This window comes from Thermobia domestica, chromosome 2 (genome assembly GCF_964235325.1).
Source record: "Thermobia domestica chromosome 2, izTheDome1.hap1.1, whole genome shotgun sequence".
Lineage (NCBI taxonomy): Eukaryota > Metazoa > Arthropoda > Insecta > Zygentoma > Lepismatidae > Thermobia > Thermobia domestica.
The window spans coordinates 211,676,730-211,701,986 of record NC_137455.1 but is presented as its reverse complement, the minus strand read 5'-3'; the positions used below and the strand labels follow the sequence as shown (position 1 = coordinate 211,701,986).

Below are 25,257 nucleotides of genomic sequence, written 5' to 3'. Positions count from 1 at the left end.
TCTATAAGACGTGATTTACATTTTCGAATGCGATGCTTATTAACTTTTCCTTGATTGTTAGTTAAGTATTTGTATGATTTTTCTTTTTAAAAACTTGCAGGCGAACTGTGAAGTTAGGTTTATTAAAGATGCAGTTTCCAAACATAGCTACATCCAGAATGATTGTAGGTCAATAAAATAAAAATGTGGTCTAATATGTGAAAAACTATAGAAACACAAACTATTTTCACGTTAAGATCGAGAACTGAAACATTGTACTTGCAGAGTAGAATATCAATAAAACTTAGAATGATGCTTGAGAACGTTTCTTTGCAAACAAGAGATTTATCAATAAAAACAGCGATTGAACATCGCCCAACGACTGAGTTTATTAAGTTAACTAAATTAACCTTGAAAATGTATAAGACCAGTTAGTATACTAAGAACAGAAGCAAGAGCTCATATGAAGAATTCGGACAAGTCGGTTTCATACTGAATTTGAAAATGTAACCCTAATAACTTTTAAACATAATGTTTCACGTTCGCACTAAGGAGGTCAGTTTGTAGCTACGGCTAAATTTTGTCACAATCCGATGACACGTGAAATATGTTTCTTTCATTGATTTTATTGTCATTATTCTTATTATTTATAAAGTGAAGAGGGACTACTTTGTGATTGCTTCTAGTTTATACAAGTACTAATGGGTACGCGAGTGCGGTTACGAACAGAATAACAGACCTATAGTGAGGAAATATATGTTGACTTACGTATAATTTAGAATCTGGGATTCAAATTAACCAAACTGTATTTTGATGATTCTCCTCGACAACTGTTAAGTGAGTTTAATTTATAAGTGTCATTATGTAAAAGAAAAATGCGGTTGCAGCTTAAATTCATGCTAAAAGTTACCGTTAATTGTACAATGCATGGTTCTACCAACATAAGTGCCTTACAAAAGAAAATGCCTTATGCATGCCGAGCGCATTAAAGTTGATCTAGTCTCTGGAGAACGAAGTACCAGAGTGATTACAGACGATTTTATCCAAAGAGTACTCCATCATCAATGGTGCTGTGTGTAAAGTGCTGAAAAGATTCCAAGAAACCTGATGCGTGGCAATCGACCTAAAACTGGCAGACCAATCTCGGAGACAGAAGAGGCAACAACGGTGACAGTGTCGACATTATTCAGTATAGTCTCAAGAGAAGCTCGCGTGGTGTAATCTGTGAGAGTGGTGTTAGTTGTACCTCAATCATGCACATCATGTCAGTGAATAAATGGCACCCACATAAACTCAATTTCACCAAACCCTTACAGAAGAGGATCCAAATCGTCTATTAATCAAGACTAAACCCCTCGTTGTCATGTGAGAGGTACTGCTGTTGGTACCCAGCATCTCCACCATGTGCAAGAGGGAATATTAGCTCTGTAACACAAATTAATAACAATGAAATTGAAAATGTGACCCAACAAACCCATCCAAGGATTCTGAATATTCAGCATAAGGATGGTACTGAAGTCGGGAACTGAGTTGTGTTTGTGAAATGATAAGAAAAACATTGATGGGATAGCAGATTGCGATGTAAAAGGGTGAGAAAAGGGTGGAAAGTATGATTAACGTAAGGTGTAATATACAAAGCACTTTGATCGCCAGCGGCGATGATCCTTTAGTGATGGTCCACAAGTGATAGTAGGTGATAAAAATTAGCGACGAAAGTTACGGCAGACCAGCAGTCTTCCACTAATCGGCGGTGATATTCAGAAAGTAAATATATAATAACAGCTACGTAAATATAAAATATCACTAATAGCATTAATTAAATGTATACGAACTTTTGAATCAACCTAAGATTTTACAATTAATCTGAAAAAGTAATCTTCCAATCAAAATACTAATTTCACCGGTCCAAAGAAAATTCAGCTCTCACAAAGTTCTACAATTTCAAAAGTGTTAATACTCCAAAAATAAAAATTCACAAAAAAAATCACTAGTTGCGTTTAATTTCAACATTGAACAGTCATACATCCTGAATTTCTAGATAATTGAAGCAAAGTAAAGCAACAAACCATTTTTCTAATTTTGAGCACGAACTTTTGAATTAGCCTAATATTCGCTCAGATATTATTTAATAATAGAATTACTCATACCAAAAATTTCAATTCAAATAATTGATAAATCAGATTATTTTACACAAGTAATGAAAATTATTCGATTCTAAACTCTTTCTTCTCAATATCTCAAAGTCAGAACGACTGAATAAAGCTACTGGTATTGAGATCGTTAAATCGCTTTTTTCTCTTTTTATTTGGCAAAATTGTAACTTAATAAAAGTTGATAGAAAAATTTCTTAAATCTAAAAGGTAAAGAGGTGAGCAAGAATATTGGATCATGAACAACGTTTCGACCGATTTCCGGGGGGAGGGGGAGAGAGAAAAATCCAAAGAGAACAGAAAGCAAAAAAAACTGGCAAATTGTAGAAAAGAAACACTAAAGATAAGCAGAAATGAACGATTTAAATTAACCAACAGACAACCGAACTCTTTAGGAAGGCACATTTACACCTCTACACATACAGTCTAAATAGGCCACTTACCATAGTTATTGAGACGTAAAAGTTTTACTCCCCCTTTTCCTTTACCTGTCCACAATTACGAATCTGTGCCCTTAGGACTCTTCTTGGCCTTATACCATCTACACTACTGGCCGACCGAAACAAATCACGGCAGTATAACGTAGTTTTGTGAAAGAGAGTTTTTATTTTAGTAAAAGAAACTTACAACAAAGAAAAAGAAATTCAAGAGAAAAATTAATAATATTAATAAATATTATAATAAATATAGTGCATAAAGGCACAGAAGAAAGGCACAAAAGAAAGTAACAAACTTCACCAAAATAAGCTTGTAACACAACGCATGACAATAGGTCAAACAGACCTTGCTGCCCACTTGAATCACACATCCGACCATTTCAAACAGTTAAAAAACGAAAAAAGAACAAAACTAAATTAATAATCTTTCAGCAGAATAAAACAGCATGGAAATTCGTTATATTAGCGTTTTGGACTTCACTCACTTTCACCCCTTCGGTCCCCGCGTGCACATTTGTGTACACAATTTTATAAATATTTTATAGGGATTTGAGCTATTTTTTTGAAGAAACGCACCCGTGTGCACACTCGTATGTATATGGGGAGAAGCAAGAAATATATTTGTTCTGGCAACAGTTGCAGCGGAAGCGATTGTTCAGTTGTTTACCATGGAGGACGGAGGAAAAAGTCAAGGATCCTATAAAATAGAGGATCTGCCATTACAACAAAATCTTGAAGCCATACCTCACAGTTTCGCTATCCCTACTCTGCCCACTCCAGCCAATAGGATCGCAATGTTTTGAGTCAACAATCATGGCGGAAACGAAAGTTGCCAATCAGACGATGGCAGAAGCGAGAGTAACCAAACAGATGTGCCGATGCTCGGTTGCTTTATGGTTTCACCGCTTTAACAGGATGAAGATACCTATGGGCAGATCCTCTATTTATAACATCCTTGAAAAGTAGTCTCTCTTAAGGCTCTAAAAGTAAGTATTTTTAAAAATATTTCTTTTTGGTCTGTTGCTTTGAAAATTTCAGGGTGAAGAACTAAAACATGAAAGATCACTCTAATGTTATTACGTGTTTAATTACATGTTATGTTTCTGATCTATTACGTTGCACTTTTGTGTGTGCACACTTGTGTACATTTGTTCAGTAAACTACATTCATGTATCTATATTCCCTCGTATTTTGAAACACATTTTTTCCTGACTATTTTAACAGTTTGTTTGAAATTTTCTCTGGTGCTAATGATTGACAAAGAACTTACAACACATATAGTAAATTGTAATAGTAAAATAAAACTATACATCGAACTGTTGTGCTTGCAGTGTAGTTGTTTGTACCTTACTAACTTTTTTATTTCAGGAAAGCTAAACCAGGATGAGATTTTGGAATTACTACACGATTCAGATATTGACGATGTAGATGATGATCCTGCCTTCTTGCCCGATGAAGAATCGAGTGCGAGTTCTAATGATGATGCTGATGAACAGGTAGAATGTACGGAAGATTTTTTTCAGTGATCAAGAGAACCAAGCTTTGTAAAACTTTGCTTTCATGTGAAATTAATGTTAAGATGCTGTTTTAAAATTAACGTTCAAAAGTAATCATTTTATTATGTGCTTCATCAAAAAGTAAACTGATACTTAACTTTTTCGAGATATGTTGAAAACATTTACAGTACTATAACCCATTATTCACTTCATATGATAGCAGTGGATACGCGCAGCATAGTTTGTAATGCTCTTTCCTCTGGTGAGAGCGATAGGGGGTGGTATTTCTAGTGAGAGCACTCGATGAGAAGGTCTAAATGCCATTTCACGCCAGCCATCATGAGTACGGTTTTCTGGGATTTTCTTATTCACACGAAATAAACACCAGGATGGTACCTAACTGATAGAACCCAGACAAATATCTTCCTTTCGCTGGATAGTGTGATAATCTAGAGACATGATCATTTAGTCATTATTGGTTTTGGCTATAGTTGATTGAAATGTTTAGAAATGCAGTTGGTATGACAGTATAATAATACTGTGAATTTTTACTGAGACTTCACACATCTTAACTACTTTTTTTAATTTTTAGAAAAAGTATTGAAACAGATGATATAATTCTTTGTCAAGGTTTTTGTAAATAAATTTAGTAATTGAATATCAGATATTTTTGTGCGTGTTTTTCAGGGCCAGTTACTACTCGTAGAAATATATGGCGGAGTAAATATTTCCATGCAGTACAGATTCCTAATGAGGAGCCTAATGATTCAAGTTCAGCTATGGATTATGATTCCACGCCCAGGGATTATTGTGATAGGTATTTCACCGCTGATTTATTCGAAAGGTTTGCAGACGAAACGAATATTAGGTACATGCAAGATCATGGTAGTAGCCTCGGTACAAACAGTAAAGCAATAAGACGACTGTTCGGTGCACACATTCTAATGGGTTGTCTGGGCTTACCAAGAATAAAACTGTATTGCAGTAGGGTGTACGGTACAAGAATACCTCTAATTGCAGATTATATCAGCAAAAATCACTTTTTCATGCTTCGAAATTATTTACATCTTGTAAATAACCTGGAACACACTAATGAGTGCACGGATAAATTGTGCAAAATAAGACTTATACTTGAAAAAATCAGGGCTCTTATGCTAACTCTTCCACGTACTACAATATATTCTATTGATGAACAGATGATACCTTTCACAGGAAAAACAATTCTAAAACAGTATGTGGGAGGTAAACCCTGTCTAAGGGGTTTGAAGAACTTCGTAGTTGCTTGTCCAAATGGGTCCTAATCCTAATTACTTTCCAGAGAGTGTCAAAGGACTGAGAACAGCTAACCGGTGTAGACGAGAAAAGTGTAAAGGCAGAAGTAGGGTCAGGTGTATGAAGTGTAATGTACTTTTGTGCCTGAAAGATGGAAATGATAATTCCTTTCGTTTGTTTCACCTAAGATAGATACTTGAATCATGTAATAAATCTGTTCCACATAGATTACAATTTGTTTTTAGAAAATGTAAAGTACTCCTAGCTGTAGCAATCTAAAGCAAGTATGAATGATTTAGTACAGAAAAATGTAACCTAATAACTGACAGTGTATGTGTAGCAATATTAGTTGAAGAAAATAAATGTTTTTTTATTATGTTAATGTATAATATAGTATCTTTGTAATACTAAGTATAATGTAGAATAAAAATAAAACTAATTAACTAACTAACTATGGTCTATGGAACCCGGAGGTTCAATGCCGCGTTCACAAAAGCTCTCCACTGACTTCTATCCTTAGCTAATTGCATCTAGTTTCCACTTTGTATTCCTATCTTTGCAAGATCCATCTTAATATTGTCTTCTCATCTCCGCCTAGCTCTTCCTAATGGTCGTTTTCCGATGGGTCTTCCAGTCAAGACTTTGAAAGTGTTTCCACTTTCTTCCATTCTAGCTACATTACCTGCTCACCTAAGCCTCCTAGTCTTGACGACCCTAACAATGTTGGGTAAACCGTATAAATTATGTAGCTCCTCGTTATGAAGTTTCAGCCATTCCCCATTCCTCTTGGGTCCGAATATTCTTCTCAGGATAATATTCTCAAAAACTTTCAGTCTATGTTCTTCCCTCAGAGTAAGCGACCATGTTTCGCAACCATACAGAACAACAGGCATGACTATCGTTTTATATATTTTAAGCTTCAAATTCTTCGACAGAATTCGCGACGACAACAGATTTTGAACCGAATAGTAACACGAATTCCCTCCTTTTAGTCGACATTTAATTTCTTCGTGAATATGATTTTCGTCTGTTAATATTGATTCTAAATATCTGAAAGTATCCACTTTATCAAAAGTATTGTTTAATCTTTTAACGCCTCCACAATTTTCCGTATTACGGTACCGACGTACTACCATGTATTTAGTTGTATCTGCATTTCTTCTAAACCCATGTCCCTGCAAGCGTTTAATAAGATCTCTGCATTTCTTTCTATTGTTCTCCTATCATCCCCTATTAAATTTACATCATCAGCATATGCCATAACCTGGTGAATACCGTTCATCTCTAGGCTCTGGTTGCTATGTTTAATTTTCCTTATGGCGTTTTCCAGAACAAAGTTAAATAATAATGGTGACAACATCTCCTTGTTTCGGCCATTTTCGACGTGAAAGCTAGTGAAAAAAAATTTCCCACCCGGACTTTACTTTGGGATTCACTTAAACATATCTTAATTAATCTAATTAGAATAAAAATATAAATAAGTATAATATAGTAATTATAATATCAAATATAAAACTAGTGTACACAATTGTGCACATGGTCTTCCCACTTGTGGTTTTTCCAATTTCAAAATTTAAAGTATATATACATTCTAATGAAGGTATAAGTTGTTGACATGTAAGATATGATTAAATTTCAAAAATTACCTATCCTGGGACTGAAGGGATTCAACCCACTTACACTGTCGGTCCACGTCCAACTTATCACACCATAACGAAAGCACAGCCAGGAGGCAGACACAAACAACTGGAAGAAGCTCAAGGCCAAGACATGTTATCTCTGTGAACCATAAGAATCAAGTCATTGCCTGGGAGCTTCCTCCTACGAAACAACAGCTTGTTTTCCTATTCAAGGTTGCCAGCTCTCAACACCTCGACTTTATTCTCTCGTTCTTTCTGACTTTTTTTTTTAAAAAAAACGAGCAAACAATTAACAAATTTAAAAACTTAAGTATCTCATTTTCTTATACAAACAATGTGAAATCTTACATTTTTAAAAGTCTGCAACTATGAACGACTCCAAAGTAAGCATAAAACTGTAAATTTCTTTATAATAACAAGCAAAATCCATAACTTGATTCTCCATTTGCTGAAACCATAATGAAGAAAGGAATTCTAGGATACTAATGTAACAGATCGTTACAAAGTTAAAGGAACTAAGATAAAGGTTCTTCCAATATTGCAAACATGGTTGCTTTTCCAAACTGTTTCAGCGGCGATGCATGATTGACTCTAAGCTTAGGCAAAAAGTCGAGGCTACGAAAGTAATGATTAATGGAGTTATTCTTACACGGTGAAGAACGCGTACAACCTCTTGTTGATACGTGAGCCTTGATTTCGATCATTGACGTAGGTAAACGAATTCTTCGTAAATTGACACGATGAGATAGATGAGTCCTGAGTGGACTTCAACATCACAACAGGTAACATTAGGAATGCGGGAAGTGGTTGAGCAATATGCTTTTTGCCATTACAACATACATGATATTCTTTTATGTCTAGACGTAAAAGAAATACTTTTTGTTTCAAAAGAAATGGGAGTTTAAATATTAGCTGAAATAGGATTAAAGTTATTGTTAACTCAGCAACTGTCTTTTCATGTTGATAATGTTCATAATTTCCAAGTTTCACATCAAAATCACATTCACTACAGATAATTGTTATAATTGTTGTTATTATTATTGGCACTGAGTGCAAACTTCATGTTCACTGTACATATTCACACAATTGTTCAGTTAGATCCTAAAATATCTGTAGAAAACTAAAATAACAACAAAATGTAAAACATGTATACTAAAATTTTCTCTATATAAAGTGGATTGTTAACGACTCTATGGGCAGAAATGGGTCAATTAAATATTCAAAATAAAGTATTTCTTGTATGTAGTTTAAGTCCAATGTAGTGAATTTTAATCCATACATAAATTTTTACGTATTCTGCCTGTTTCTTACAGTCTATTAGGAAGCACTCTCCCCAGAATTATGTGCACCCTTTTCGTAAAATTATATTAAGGAGATTTGAACATAAAATGATTTAATTACTTTTCACAACGTATATCCAACTCGCATTTTACCTATCTAAAATACAAATTCCTAAATCCAGTGGTGTGTGAAAGCATACTTGGCATAATTGATAAATATAGAATTAGTAATAAAGTCTTTGATCATAAAAGAAAAAGCGAAAAATACTTACCATTCCATCTCCGATATTTTTAACAACGCAGGGAACTAGCGCTGTGCTGCCCATCTGCGCGGTTACACTAGTTGAGTTTTCTGTGGCGAACTCCACTTGTCCAGTAGATGTGGTTTCTGTCACCTCTGCAGACTGTGCTTGAGCTTGTGGTATACTAGGCACCGTAGCTCTGTCTTTGGATCCTTTGTAACCCTCATAGTTCCTTTGTTTCCTATTAACTGGTGCATCGTAAGCTGGTCCTGGAAAAGTAGCAAAACGAGATGGAAATATCAAAATAAGGTATTACATAATACCAAAAATATGTTCTATCACTATTTCTTTGAGTAGGTGTAAATGTACGCTAACAGTGAAAATAAACTTCAGTAAATATCTTGAAAATCTAGAAGCTACCACATTTCAAACTATTTATTTATTTGCAGATAGCGATTTGTGTATAAAATATCGTAAAAATAGATAGATAAGGAAAGATAGATAAGGATAAGCAGCATTTAAATTCTAAAAGATAAAAATGTTGATCTATAAAGTCATCAAATTGCCCCAAAATTAACAGTAAATGTTTATCTCCAATTGATAACAGACGATATACAATAAACGGCGAATGGTAATAAAGTGTTAACATAATTTTACACCGATAAAATAAAGTTGGTTAATACTTATCGGTGTATCACGTATCACAAATTATCTAGTAGTTACAGGGTGTATCGAATTTCATTCGTCTTTATAATTCAGAAATTATAACAATTTCTAACCTATAATTAAACGATTTAAACAGACATAACATTAGTTTCGATTTGAATGCATACACATCATTGCTGCAGGAATTCCCGATTCAATTTCCAGGATGAGCTCACGTAGTATGGATCCCACGATAGGTTGTAGTTAAAGGTCTCGTTGGTGAAATGTACGATGAACACACTTCCAAACAATACCACAACAATCTACTAGATAGGGTTTAATCCACTTTACCATAAGCATATCTGAACCAGAACATCCGTTTTTCATTTCAGAGACAAATCATACTAACACCAAGTTGTCTGCCTAACATTTCAAGTTAGAGGTAGGCTATATTTTATGTCGCTCTCATTCCCAAAAACTTCTTGATATTTGCATTCTGTATACGAAATAATATTTCCACATCCAAAATGTGTACAAAGAACGCTACTTAATTCAAAATATTTCTAAATTGGAACAAATAGTTACGGTACAAAAATGTTATCGTTAGTTGGCTGTATTATTACAAAAATCAATAAATATATTTGTGGTTATTAAAACTTAGATGATATATGTTTTTTAAAGAGAACTAAATTCTGCGACTAGTGTATCATCTACATGAAGTTACATACGTCACAACGAGAGATTTAATCTTCTAAAGTGACGTTATTATGGATTCTACAGTTACTCAGTTGGAGAATCTCAAACAGGGAAAGTGCTTTATATATATATATGTTTTCCTTGTCAAGTGAGATACTGTTTTCTATGAATAGAGGTCATTTATAAACCATAACATACTGTATATGATTGTAGGTGATGTGGCAATGTATTTTATTTATTAATTTAACATTATTCTGGATAAAATCATTTTACCTGAAACAACAATACAAGTATATGTTTGTGCTTGACTATTCGAAAGGCATATACTTAAATGTATGACTCCAGCGTTCAATATTCACCTGCTGAAGAAAAATATTAAAACTGAAGGAAACATTAAGACTATATTTGAATTGAAACATGAGTTGCACTATCACAAAACAAGAACTTTAACGGTTCCTCTCAACCTAAAGCTTCTCTATAAAGCTTACATTCGTATATACGAACAAGCATCTAGCATTGTTTGAAATATCTTATAAAATTATTTTTATGCAAAGAGAACAGCGCTTACCATTCTTTCTACTACATTGCTTTTGTATCTTCTAAACATCAAATGTCTTAAGGTTTTGAATTAAGTTAGTTTGTAGTCAATGTAAGGAATAGAATCTTGTATTTTCGAGATAGAAAACGAGTTGGATACAAGAAACAGCAACCACAACTTTACGAGTTCCATGAAATCTTATGAGCAATGAAATTGCTAATTTTCGAAAATAAGGTTCAAAAATGAATTCGAATTGAATTGGAGGAGAGCCAAGCAACGAAGAAGAAATTGTATTTATGAAACTACAAAATAGTATAAACGTATATATGGAAAACGCTACGCGGGGCAAATTGTAATCCTGATTTTTATCTCCCTTGAATTTTCTCCTAAACTGAAGCCACATACACAAAATTCACAATAAAAGCAAATTTTTAAATGTCTAAGTATTCACTGACAGACGTTGAGAAAAATATTACTGTTGAGATTATTCTATATGTGTATCATTTAATAATGTGGTGCATTATACCTCTAACATGAGCGTAGTATCTGAAATATTTAATCTACAGTTTACTGTACCAGCATATACATATACCATTATATTATAAATAGTACGTAGAGTTTTTTTTTAACTGTATGGAATTTTATAGTCTCTTTTGATATGGACTTTACTGTTTAATCAGTAATATAATAGACCTGCAGACAGGATAGTTTTAATTGTAAAATGATATAATGAATACGTTTCATTTTCACTTTTAAATAAAGCTTAGTAACGGCATCCAGACGTAGATCTATGTAGTCAGAATGGAAGAAACTAGTAACGCTTTCAAAATTTTAACTGTAAATCCAATTGGGAAACGACCATTAGGAAGACCTAAGCTGAGATGTAAGGACAGTATTAAGATGGATCTCGTAGAAATAGGAATACAAATTAGAAACTGGATCCTATTGAATAAGGACAGAATTAAATGCAGAGATTTTCTGAACGCAACATTGAACCAAAATGTTCCATAGACCATAGAGTTACTTAGTTAGTAACGGCACATTTGCAAAGGAATTAGAATCACACGTATAATTGTATCACTGATTGGAAAAAGGGAATAAGTACATTTTTTTGCGATTTTAACCTGAGATAGCAGATGTGTTCCTTTAAGATAGTTACATCGTTGACTAGAAAATAGGAATGTTTGGGCAACTCTATACGACCAATGTAGAAGACAAAATCTCTCGCTGATTAGAAAAAGGGAATAACTACGTTTCTTATTCCCTTCTTCCAGTCACTATAGGACACCACCACAATTGTGAGACTGTGTGTAAGTAGACAACCACCAGAGCCCTCTGCTGTCGTTACAATACTTCGCCTTCTTTTCGCATTGCACAATCTATAGAGAACTTTTTGCCCCAATCAGTTACAGATATACATGTTTTCAGTGATAAAGTTGTGGTCAAAACTGCAATCATTCAATGACATGAATGCTTTTCAGCTTGACCGTGTCATAACGGTTCAGCACTATACAGCAATTTTTGCCTGTCAGAGATCACAGTTTTTACCATATGACCAAAATTTTGCTGTAATCAAACCAGAACTCAAACGACACGATTGCGTTTATTTACCAGCACAGTATAACCACATGATGGCGAATGCAAGAAATATTGATACTCCATTTCAGGTTTACGAAGTTGTCAATGAAGAAATCTTAGATTTTAAACATTGGTGGTAACCGTTTTACAAGAAATCTTCAGGTGGCATTGTGGACAAAACAGTGAAATTCCAAGTAAGTAAACAGAGGCACTGTTTACAAAGCAGAATCTCAAGGTTATGTGCAAGCTCATAAGTTTATCAGTGGAGTAAGAACTGATATTTTTTGATTACTCAAAAGTAATGTTACAAACGTTCCAATGCCAACGTCAAGGGCATACGATTGGCAAGTCTCGATCAATTAGAAAAAGATCAACGATTCTTCACAAATCATCAAATATATACCTGACCAATACAAACAGTTTTATAAGATGATTTGTTCATGGAAAACCACTGACCAAGAAACTGTAGAAGACGAAGATGCAGGCGGATAGGACCCTATGTAAGCCCATTCTACTGTGACAACGTATTATGGTACGTATTTTGTTCAGTTGTCTATTGTATTACTTTTCTTGCTGTACGAATAACATGTGCTGTACAGAAAAACGAATGGTAACAATAAAAGTGTTAGAAGCCTAACATGCATCATAGTTCAAATGTATATATCCAAGATTAACATACAACATTGCATTCAACATGTACATTTTCATAGCCCTCTATCATAAACTGCACATTACATACCCTACACACAATTACAATTGCGTCCAACTTTAATTGATTGGAAAAAGGGATTTTTTTTTCATTTAAAGTTTTTCTAACCAATTGCAGTGCTGCAATACAACATTCTTCTTGTTGTCTTAGTGTTTGTTAGTTGTTTTGCTACAAGTAATCAATTATACACTTCTCGCAACAAATACAAACAACGCCTCGAGGAGGTTTTTTTAGCGTTATTGAAAACATTGCACTATTCTCTGATGCACTTATTCTCTTTTTCCAATCAGTGATTCAATTTATGTAAAAGTTTAGAATACACCATAGTCTATAGTTCTAGAGCTTTTCTTTTTAGTTTATGTTTAGTTTAAGTAACTAACAGGAGAAAAAATATAATATAAAAAACATATCCAGATGAGAGAAGTAGCAGCAAAAATTCAGAAACCGAGGAATTTTACCCCTTTTTTTCATCTTAGAAAAGTGAATTCTCTTCCAGTTTCAAAAATATTACTCACACTCAGAGATTTCGAATTACAAGAATCACAAATTAATAGGATTTTCACTTACCCCATAATTAAAGGTAACTTTTTAGAATATTATACGAGTATAGATATCATTTAGAAATTAGAACTAAATGATAATTTTAAAATAAAATGAAACTTTTCGGGTATATTGGCAATCAATAAAAATTAAAATTGCCATGAAATAAATATTATAAAGTACGTTGATCCATTTCAATCCATTGCAGTATGTACTGTACGATCATGCGCTAACATTCGAGTTGTAGTGAACAAATACCAACCTGAAAATTAATGATGTGAGGTACATCATGTAACAGACATAAATTGATCAAGAATATAATGGTTAATTGATCTCTCTACAAATCTTTAGAAATATGTTGTACGACTAGTTTTAAAATGATTGTCCAATTTTCATGAAGCATAGATTGTATTTTCTTTGAGATTTTTTTGTCAGTCTTAATTGATATATTTGAAGTTGATGAGGAGTGAGATAATGAATCACCCACATCTTGAAAAACATATTTAGCCATAAGCTTCGTATTAATTGCGCAATTTTCACGAAATAGAGTATGTGTTTTATTTCAATGGGGTTCATAGCATGCTATTGAAATTGACCAAGATATAACGAAATAAAATTCCCTTACTAGAAAATAGTTTTTAATTGGTATCGCAGAGTGCGCTTCGTAACACTAATTGGGGCGTTCTCCAGAAAAAGGAACTATAGGCAAAATGATGGTTTTGAGAAAAACGCAAGTGAAAGTTTGTATTACTTCTACTGAATAGATTTTTGAAGTGAAACATGAGTTTCGAAAGGTACTAATACAGTTAGCACTTACAGAAATTACGTAGCAAATATGTTTCCAGATACATATACTAATTCAACAGATTAAAAAATAATTAATACTCTGCCCAATAGACACTTTTTCCAAAGAACAGGATGTCGTGTACAAAGATCAAAATAAATTGAAAATGGATAGTACAAGGGAAAATACGATGTGTCCAATTATATTATGAATGGAAAGAATAGATATTTATGCGAGCCAGTACGCCCTTAAAGGAGTATACTGAAAATGATGGGTTTGAGAAAAATGCAATGTAATGTTGTGTCACTTGCATTTAATAGAACTTTGGAGTGAAACAAAACTCAACAATTTTCGTATAGCGAACATTTTAACACAATACAACGTCTTGTAGTAGCGCGCAAAGTGGCCTGTTTTCATATAACACAAAACAAATATTGAAAAATATTAATACTATGGAAAACTAAAAAACTACGAAAAAAAGACTAACGAGAAAAAAAGCGCTGGCTACAACACACATTTAAGTGGAGTTTTCCTCAATTCCCTGCATAATACATTCAAGCCAGTCCCTATCTGTTGGTGACAAGAAAACGATATCTTTAATATCTCGTTTGAAAAACTTTCCACCTACAGCTCTACATCTTTGCGAAGTATACGGTTTTCCACTTTGACGTTTTCCTTTCTGTGCCTCGTTTGATACTCACTTTTTTTTTTTTTTTTTTTTTTTTTTTTGTAATTCAGTTCGCGTATAATAATTTCTTCACCACTATCCACTACCAGCAGCACAAAATTCGTATAACAACACAGATACAGTTCCAGCAATGCTACCAACACGCTTAGGGTTCAAACCTTAGTGCGATACAAATACACACATAACTTGTACAGTGTTGTCAGATCAAAACGAACTTCTCAGCATTTGTTGAGCAAACAATAGTTGTTCATTTAAGCCGATCTCCGGAGAATGGGCCCATGAGCCTATATGCCCTTTTTCGGAGAACACCTCAATTGTAATATAAGAAGTAAAACCGTAAATATTATTTGTGTAACATACAAATACAATATTATTTGTTTAACATTTGTGCACAAATCTGGCAGAGATATAGCACTCATGACAAGTGATAACTAGAAAAGAAAATATAGTTAAAATCCTATTTTCCAACAATCATGATTTACAGAAATGATGTAATGTTGACTCATCAGTATATCTCGTAGCACTTACTAAGTTGCTTTGCACTCTAAATTTTATCTACCTGTAAATTTTAACTGCAATATCCTTTTGAAAATGAAAGAAAATGAAATAAAATTTCCTTATAATAAATGTTGACGATTAACACACAAATTATGCCTCTGAGTATATGAAACTGTTATATGTTTAAATTAATATTCCATCAATCTATTAGTTAAACCGCCAGTGGAAAGTTCAGTTAAACCACTTAATATCGAAATATGCTATACATTCTGTAATGTTTGCAAATGTTACCTCAAAGTTTTCTATTGAAATTGGAAATTAGATAGTATGCAGAGCTGAAATGAAAGGAATTCAATGAATCCTATCTTTCCACCTTCTCATTGATTAATTTCCGTATATTAATAGTCCAATTGTTCCTTTCAGTTAAATTAATAAAAGGAAATTGCATGCATTCATGTATGTCGTTCATTCCGGGCCAATAATTAACACATTACAAAATGTAACTGTAGGATGGGTAATGAAATAAATAGAAGTTAACATTATCAATTGAGATCAATCTACATTTCTGCTAGTTAGCTATTAGAATGGTTTTGTGGTCAGTTGTAGTGATTTATTATTGGGAAAGACTTTATCATAAAAACTTTCTTACAACTGAAATTCACAATTATGTAAATTGAATATAATTAACTATTGTAAATAAATTATTTTTCGATTATATTTACGACAACAAAAACAAGGCCATTGACAGTTAATCACACCCGTAAACATATTAGGTGTTTTATTTAATTGTGTTTAGCTCGAAACTTCAGATATCATAGTTTCACAGAGGTATAATTTCTGAAACATCACGTTCTAAAACGATTTTTGCATATCTCCCCTTTTCACTTCCTTTGATTCGTTCGTCAGATTCATCCAGACTAGGGTGTATTGTATTACAAGTTTGACTGAAGGATAGTTGTACGTGGATTACTATTCAAACGGGTACTATAACTTACAAATCATTCATCTTATATCTAGACACGTAACACATCTCTTCATCTGGGCATCAGCCCACAGACGGATTGCTCAATGGAGGACCCACGGGTAGGCACTGCAGAGCTACGAGCAGTAAACATCAAGGGTTATCTCAAGTTTTAGCTGGACCATCCAAGAGCCACACGAGGATGAAGCCCAGAAAGGATCCAACCAACAACCGTTCTATCCCTAATAATTCTCATCAACGGTGAGTTTTCTAAAGCTCAATTGCCCTCTGCAACATCAGCCGTATATTAAGGTTCAGTTGTCTACAGATTGCCACAATCGAAAGATAGCTACCTCGATCGCCTTCAGCAATTACCACACGGAAGTAAAAACATCTTACTTCTACCCCGGATCTGCATCAGGTTCCAATGGACTGCTTCTTTCAGTCATAATAACGATCCTCCTCTGTCTTCAATTTACTCCATATTGCCAACGAATTTCAATGTAAAGTTAAGCAACGCGAAGTTTGCCACTATCCAATTATGCCAACATCTTCCTCGAACCGCTATCACACAAATAATTCAGACAAGAAATATCATTTTAGAAACACATGATCCACTTTATAATCCTAATATAATTTCGTATATTTATCTCGTCTCTTCCCACTTCACCCAATGTTAAGTATCAAAGTTCCTTCAGTCACCAATTTTGGCGTCTTTGTAAAATTTGATGTTAGTAAATATTTAATAAATCACTTATCCCAAACACAGTAACCATTCTTTATCCGATTACTAAACTGTATTCTTAACAGATGGCATAACCTTCTTAAACGTGGTTAGCATTTTTGGCTTCTGTAAGTATATATATATATATATATATATATATATATATATATATATATATATATATATATATATATATATATATATATATCAGAATAGTTTCTCAAATTTCTTCCTTATCTTGTTGTCGTAGCCGATGTACGAAGTTGGTGAACCACTAAACAGTATTATGAAATTTAAAACTATGGTTCAATATTGTTTTTAAATAGTTGTTCCTAACCCTTCGGAGTCAATTTAGAATATCGAAATGTGTACACGTATCCATGTATACAGTTTCTCATGTTATTTCTCTTGAGTACATATTTCGTTTACCCTTATATAGGTCGAATCAGTATGTAATGACTTAAGGTAATTGCAAATGAAAATAATTAGGATTAAATTAAGTTGCAACAACTTCTATTGTTGGTAAAGCTTATGGGTAGCTTTTGTGATACTCATGTACGATAGGAAGTTTGTAAAATAAGTTCCGTTTTGATTTTTCTCTTCGGCAGCGCTACGATCGCAGTTCCAGTCATGCGCACTAGATACTATGATCCGAGTAGAACAAAATGATGACATTTTCAGATCTCTGAGTTTTGTGTCGTTCGTAGGGATTGTTTATAATGGCAGCGTTGATTTAAAAAATCCCGCCGCTTGTGAAATTAGATCTGTGATTCGTTTTCTGAATGCGAAGAATGTAAGGCCAAGTAACATTCATCAACAAATCTGCGAGGGTTACGGAAAAAAATACAATGAGTGATTCAATCGTGAAAAGATGGGTCCGACAATGTAAGAAAAAAGTGAACAAGTGTATAACGAAGAAGGATGTGGGTGTCTATCTGTGGTTTCTGATGAACTGGTGAGTGCAGTCGAAGAAACGATTAAAAACAGCCGTAGGTTTACGATTAATGCTCTTAGTCCTGAATTCCCACAAATTTCAGGAACAGTACTTTACGAGATTGTTACTTAGAAACTGAGTTTTCGTAAACTTTGCGCACGTTGGGTGCCTAAAGTTCTTACTGGAGAACACAAAAAACAACGGATGGGTAGTGTTCTTGATTTTTTGACACGTTATTATGATGATGGTGAGAACCCTTTATCGCAGGTAATCACGGGGAATGAAACTTAGGTTGCTTGTGACACCCCTGAAACGAAACGGCAATCCATTGAATGATTCATTGACTGTAGGCACACTTCGTCCCCAACAAAGGTTAAACGAAAGCAATTCTTGACATCCCGAAAAGGCATGTGCACAGTGTTTTGGGACAGACAAGGCATTTTACTGATTGAATTTTTACCACGAGGTGCAACAATCAATAAAGGTGTTTCTTGAGACACGCTTAAGAAACTGCGCCGTACAATACAGAAAAAGCGCAGAGGAATATTCTCGAAAGATGTGGTTTTCATTCACGACTACGCCCAACCACACATTGCGAATGTGACCAAAGAACTCCTCGAAAGCTTTGGCTGGGACGTTTGTGGCCATCTTCCGTTCAGTCCCGACTTCGCTACTTCCATCTCTTTCTGAATCTGAAGTCTTTCGTTGGTGGTAAGCGCTTCAACAACGCTGAAGAGTTAAAAGAGCATGTTACCGCATGATTGACAACACAGACGGCAACATTCTATGACTCAGGAATAATACGTAAACTTATATAACGCTATGAAAAATGTCTGGAAAATTACGGAACCTATGTGAAAAAGTAATGTAAGTGTTATTGATTTTTGTGCGATACATTGCTTTCATTATCTGTACTCGATTTATTATTATTATTATTATTATTATTATTATTATTATTATTATTATTATTATTATTATTATTATTATTATTATTATTATTATTATTACCAAAGGAAAATTACTTTCCAAATTAACTTCGTTGTGTTACCGATGTTTCTCAAAGAAAGCCCCCTTGAATTGAATATATTTGAATATATCCACAAGTTTTCCTATTGATTCATGATCCTCAAATACTTCTCGTGCCGTAATTTTATTACTTATAAACACTATCGCCCACATCTTCAAAAAGAAATCTTCAAACGGTGTACTAAACCCACTTTTCGGATTACCTATATCCAATTTACAGTTGGGAAGGAATCCTTGTAAATCACATCCACTGCCCGCTGCCAACAAATAAACATGGATCTTCTTTATATTTTGAACTTCCATTAATATCTTCCTTTCTTAACTTGTTATTTTAAAAAGGTAACACTTTCTACCAAAATAAAGAAACATCTACGTTAACGGACTAGATGATGAATACTTGTGTTGCAGTACTCAGCAAAAACGAGAGCTCCTCCGTGGCTGAGCGGTTAGCGTACGCGCCTTTGGCGTGGGAGACCCGGGTTCGATTCCCGGCGGGAGCTCATGTGGTTCGGATTCCACGTTAATCAGTAGGTCCACGTCTCATATAGCCTCGCTGCTGAAAGGGACGCTAAACTAAAATCAACTCAACTCAACTCAGCAAAAACGAAAGTCTGGAAAGTAAATGTGCTCACTTACCAGTTTGTTTATGCAAAATAAATAAGTAAAAATAAGATTTATAACTTTGGTGCTAAACAAAACAATAGCGTAGAATTTCATTGTCCCAAAATGCTAATACTGAAGAAGATATTTCTCATTTTTAAAATTATTTTAATATATTTAAAATATATTTAAAAATTTAATATATTTAAAAAGTTGTTGCTAAGTAAGTACATCGCAAGGCTGTATTGTATTGAAGTTATCATATTTCTTGAGATTGGAAACTGAGTGATGTCTTAGATGTTTTACTGTTTGAATAGAGTGGTTAACGAAATGTTTCCGCTGCCACATCAATAGTTTTGAAAATATTTTAAAAGGTGATACTCACTAATTATTTTTTACTTTATTTTTACATTTGCTCTGCATATCTATTTGTTTATTATTTTATTTTCTTTAGTTAATCATTTTATTGCCTTGCACTTTTACAATACACTGTGCTATGGTCCAATCATTATGGTGATATATATATATTTTAAATGTCTGTCGTTGGTTCATCCCGACGTCGATGTGTTCAAAGTATATGCACCAAATTTTCAACTTAAGGTTTCTATAATAGTCTCAGTTTATTATTATTATTCCTGACCTCGAAAATAAGAGTAGCTTATTGAAAGGTTAAAAAAAATTGCAATTTTCTCGAAAGCATCTGAGATGATTTGTTTATATTTCATACACTTATATTTCATTAACAACCCTACACTGAAGTACGTATAAATAATTTCTCTACGAAAAATTCAGAAGAGATAGTTTACTCTTGGGCGTGTGGAAATTTAGTTTATTTTTCTTAAACAAATATTTCAGTATTCAGTTAATACAGCATAACTCACTGGTCCTGAAAACTCCACGACAGGTAGATTACTCTAGGAGTTCAGAATTTTTTGATTAGTTTGAGAATTTTCTCATAATCAATTCAACCCATTTTGACCATATTTCATAGATAAATGTTTCACTAGTAACCTGACACTATGGTGTAACTCCTTTGTGCTGGACAAAATTTACAAAGGATAGTTTATTCTTCGAGATGTGTTCTTTTGAAGGATTCAGGTGAAATTTTCTCGATAACGTTTCAAGTGATTTTGATATATTTCATAGAGTATTTCATTACTACCTGACAATATGGCGTAACTCTTTTGTCCTGAATCAATTCTTAACGGATAGTTAACTCTAGGGGTACTTTTTTCGAGCGAGTTTCTCAAAAATAATCCAGGCGATTTTGTTCATGTTTCATAAGTAATCTCACAATACATGATAAGTTGTTTCTCATGAAGCCATTCACAAGAAGTAATTTGCTCTTGAAAGTGAGTTTATTTTCACACGTTTTTCTAAAAAAAAAAAATATTCATGTTACTTCCTGTATTTCATAAATAAATATTTTGTTAATAATCTATAATGTTGAGTAATTTACTTCTTATGAAAATATCAATAATTCGTAATTTACTTTTGTAGGTGTGTTCTCTGCAGACGAAGTTTCCTGAAAACGCTTTAAAATTTTGTTCGTATTTCACAGTAATAACTGCAGTAATGTTTCTGTAATAACAGTAGCATAGCATCATTTAGTCTAATAACTCGGAGAGAGAAAGTTTTATGCAATGGCTCATATCTTTTAGTTACTGTAAGGTTATCTAGGCCATGTCAATAGAAATACCTGAGCCTCTATATTTATGTGCACAAAAAATAATGGTTACATTCAACGTCTATTTTATCAATGCAAGAAAAATACATTTTTGTTGTTTTCTTTACTTACATTAGTTTTCTTACATTTTTATCATATTTTCCACGTTTTCCACCTTTATATACTTGGAGAGAGAAGAATTGTATGTTTTGATGAGTGAGTGAGTAAACGTTAGAGTCAAAAAAAACGACTTTCTGTAACCTATACTTTCTAAACTCTCAGATTTAAACTTCAAAGTTCTACTAAGCTATGGCCTAATAAGATATAACAACATCTATATTTCCTTTACTTTTGCTAGAATAATAAGAAAAATGGTGAAGAGGCTCTTCGTATGCTCTAACATCATAGGGTTTACTTGGTCCAGAGTTTAAAGTTTATTTCTACTTTAACGTCTTCTTTCAGCTATATAATGAGTAGATATACAGCTTAAAGTGAAATACGATCCACATGTAGGATACGAAAAGAGATCAAACTTGAAGTCCTAGGAATAAGAACAAAATTCAGGTAGGGTGGTTGTGCCAGTCTTCGGCCAGAACCTAGTTACCGACCACTTTTCACTTTAAAACGGTGTGTTAAGCTTATCCATGTCGTTTCCGGCGTCCTCCACAGGTGACATAAAATATGATGAAACAACTTTAGAATCAGACTGACAACATTGAAAACTGTTTACAGGGGTGATCCATCTATGACCATCCCCTGTAAGCAGTTTTCAATGTTGCCAGTCTGATTTTAAAGTAGTAAAGAAATAATAATTTCGTCATATTTTATGTCTCCTGTGGGGGACGCCGGGACCGACATGGTTATTTTAAGGTAAAAAACCATGATTTTCCGTTATAATTGAATTGCAGCTTATTCTGAACCAATTCCAAAGATACTATCAAAATATATTGCACCTCCGTTCGATAATAGTCAATCAAATATATGCTTACGGAAGACGCACTGAGTTTTCTGCAGTTTTAATCTGTTGCAAATGGGAACGAAAGTGCTATATTTTTTGTGCTTTTTCATAGTTTTATCGCACCAGGTAAGAAACACACATACTATGCTGTTACATGGAACTATAGTACATTTTAGCACATTTTAGTAATAAACCTTTAATGATAACTGTAAGATTTGAAGAATAAATAGATAAAATGTAGTGGTAATGACTTATGAAATATTCTTTGTTTACTAGGGGTCGACCACTGAAAAATTGTACAAACGTCAATAACGACTAACTTTTGATTCATCTGTATGAAATATGTTCCTAGTCACCAATTTTGAAGCTATAATGGTGAACAAAAACATTTACTAATGTTCGACCAGTACATTTCGTAATACATTTGTAGTGGTCGAGGACTAACATTTTTTTTTCAGTGTCCGTCCACGCTTTGCGTTTGTATTTTCCCGCAAAATTGATTAATTCAAGCGTTGATTCAGTGATTAATTTACATTTGTATACGCATTTGCTGAACCTTACTGTTAATAACTGAATATTCACCGAATGGCCGTAGCTTAATGGTAGTGGTCTCGGGCGTTAGGCTTAGGATCATGAGGCGGCAATCCACTGGAGGTTCGAATCCTTCTGAAGAGCAAGAGCGTTTTGAACTGTCCTCGATATTTCTGTGTTCGTATTTCTGTCGTGATTAGATTACGCCAAATTGGCGCGAAGAGCCTTAAGGCTGAATATCTCGGTTGAGACGAGATTTTAAAAAAATGGTAGATCTTTCGCTTAGCATTCGGCGGCCCTAACGGATGACCATCCTGACAGATTTTTTCGTTTTTTTTCCTCAGCCAAATGCTGGTATGGTACCTACAAAATAGGCCCTGGCCATCTACCTTCCAACATCCTCTCCCCACCCTATCCAGGCCGGAACCTTAGATCACTAAAGGCCATAAAATAAATTCAAACTCAAGTAACTGAATATTCATGCAGTTCCCCAAGATTTTCATGCAAAATTAACGGCACTGTTAGAGATAGGCATTAGAACAAAAAATTACAGCTATCGAGAAGTGTCCTTTTACAATCCATTCACATTTGATTTGAATAATAAATGTATTATATTTGGTCTAATTCGTTTACACCATTCTCCTTTCGTCATGGAACTGCATTCGAATATTGTTAGCAGAATAGCTAATATCAGCTTACGTCTGGAATACGCCTGTTTTCCGTGCATGTCCTTAAGAATTTTCCTGTTTCTTTCAAATATAATGAGTCTGAGTAGGCCTAAGATTAAACCGCCACCTTATTCAAACGAGAATCTACACAAAAACTCTGGAGACTTGTCGCAAAAATGAGCACTCCATACGAAAGGCATCAGCAATCTATGGGATTCTTCGTGTAACACTGATGGATATAAACTTCATTGACACAGTAACAAAGAACGGATAATGGTTCCACAACTATACCTAACACAGATAGAGGAAATATTAGCAAACTTGCTCATTAATATGAGCAAAAGGGTCTTTGCACAGAAGAAACACGATCTCCTAAACAGAGTTTAATTTTTTTTTTTTAATACAGAAAAACTTAAAACACCGTTGAAAGACGATCGACCTGGTGAAACCAGGTACGACGCTTACATGAGAAGAAAGCCAACATGTCCACATTTCGTAATTTTACAAGAGAGACCAAAAAACTGAATAAATCTATATTTACGATGTTTCCACATGTACTTTTCCTTTAATGATAGATGTATACATCTTTAAAATACACATGAAAAATTTGTGTATCACGTAAGGGGATAGAGTGGGCACTATTTTGTGTTTTGGACAAGTTTACTCTATGCAGTAAATGCATTTTTCAAACGAATTGTGGATTGAATAGATTAAAGAAAACGACCATAAAATTGATATGTAAACCAATGTTTTTTGATGTCATTCATTTGCTTGTTGTTTATGAGCAGGACAGAGTATCAACATAAAAGTATCCACTATCAAGAAACCAATATTCATGTTTCACTAAACACTATTTGGAGGTAGAGATGAGAAGTACACCTCATGATATTTTGAAATGCTGAAAGTCGTTTTTAGGTGTTTAGTGACTTTTTTGCCATAAATGTCATCGCTCAGATGCGCTATTTTTTTTAAAAATTCACGCCACCGGGAACTCTAGTCAATGAAATCATTGGCTTTCATTTGAATAATGGAAAACTTGTTGGAGATGGTCGAGGAAGTTTTAATGAGCTCAACAACGTCATCCACTGTGTAATTTTCCTCCAGCTTCAGCTTCTTCCGTATTATCCCGAAATCCCTATCATTGAGCATGAATGAGTGACCTCAGCTGGAAAACTACAAAGTCTCATTTACTTCCGACAGGGAACTCGTTCGAGACAAGTTTCATTTCTTCAGTAAACGGAAACTGAAGGTGTCGCAATGCCAATTTTTATTGAGGGGACAAGTGTTATTTCGGAGCTAAAAGGAAATGTGGCACAAAAAAGGAAATGTGTAAATGTTGGACATGTTTGCTTTCTGCAGTAACCGATAAATATATTAGGCTTTCTTAGACTTAGAAACTATGTTATGCATAAGTGCCTGAAGTGCTACAGAACGGCCATGTCTGTCCGTCCGTCCGTACGTACCTAGTTATAACTCTAAGGAAACAAACCATACAACGTAGACAAAAGCAATTCGTTTAGTAGATGCAAGTGACAAGTAGAGACGTACACAACATCCTAATACAAAGTGGTATCGGGTGTGACAATATTAGGTAACATTCCGAAAATTTTCGAAAAAAATTATCAAGATAGATGGTTGTCGAAAAATATTGGAAATACCTTAATTCAGCAATGGATTGACAATTGTTGATAATGGTATGTATACGTTTCAAATATAAATAACGCTCACCACTTCAGTCATGTGATCCCAGTTCTCATTCTTGATATCTGAGCATTTGAGATTAAAAAATAAAAACTTATACCTTGTCCTGAGAGAGTATATGTTTAACCCTGTAGCTGTAAGAATTCCTAAAAACAAAGATAGTTAAACCAAAATTTACTGTTCCTTGTTATAACCTGGAAAATTATGTCTGGGTATAACAAACGGTTCAGCAAACTCGAAATATTTTAACAACCAGTTTGCTCGAAACGGTGCGAACCGTCTGAATAGCACCACTGCGTACGTCTCTTTGTCAGTC

The 25,257-nt window shown here is 34.0% G+C and overlaps 1 protein-coding gene across 1 annotated transcript in view; it reads right to left on the bottom strand.

The window, feature by feature from the left end:
- Positions 1-25,257, bottom strand: part of LOC145678375 (limbic system-associated membrane protein-like) — a 558,076-nt gene that overhangs the window by 329,240 nt on the left and 203,579 nt on the right. Inside the window, exon 2 of the mRNA XM_081748449.1 lies at positions 8,527-8,765. Coding sequence (XP_081604575.1) covers positions 8,527-8,765 — 239 coding nt within the window. The remainder of the gene's footprint in view (positions 1-8,526; positions 8,766-25,257) is intronic.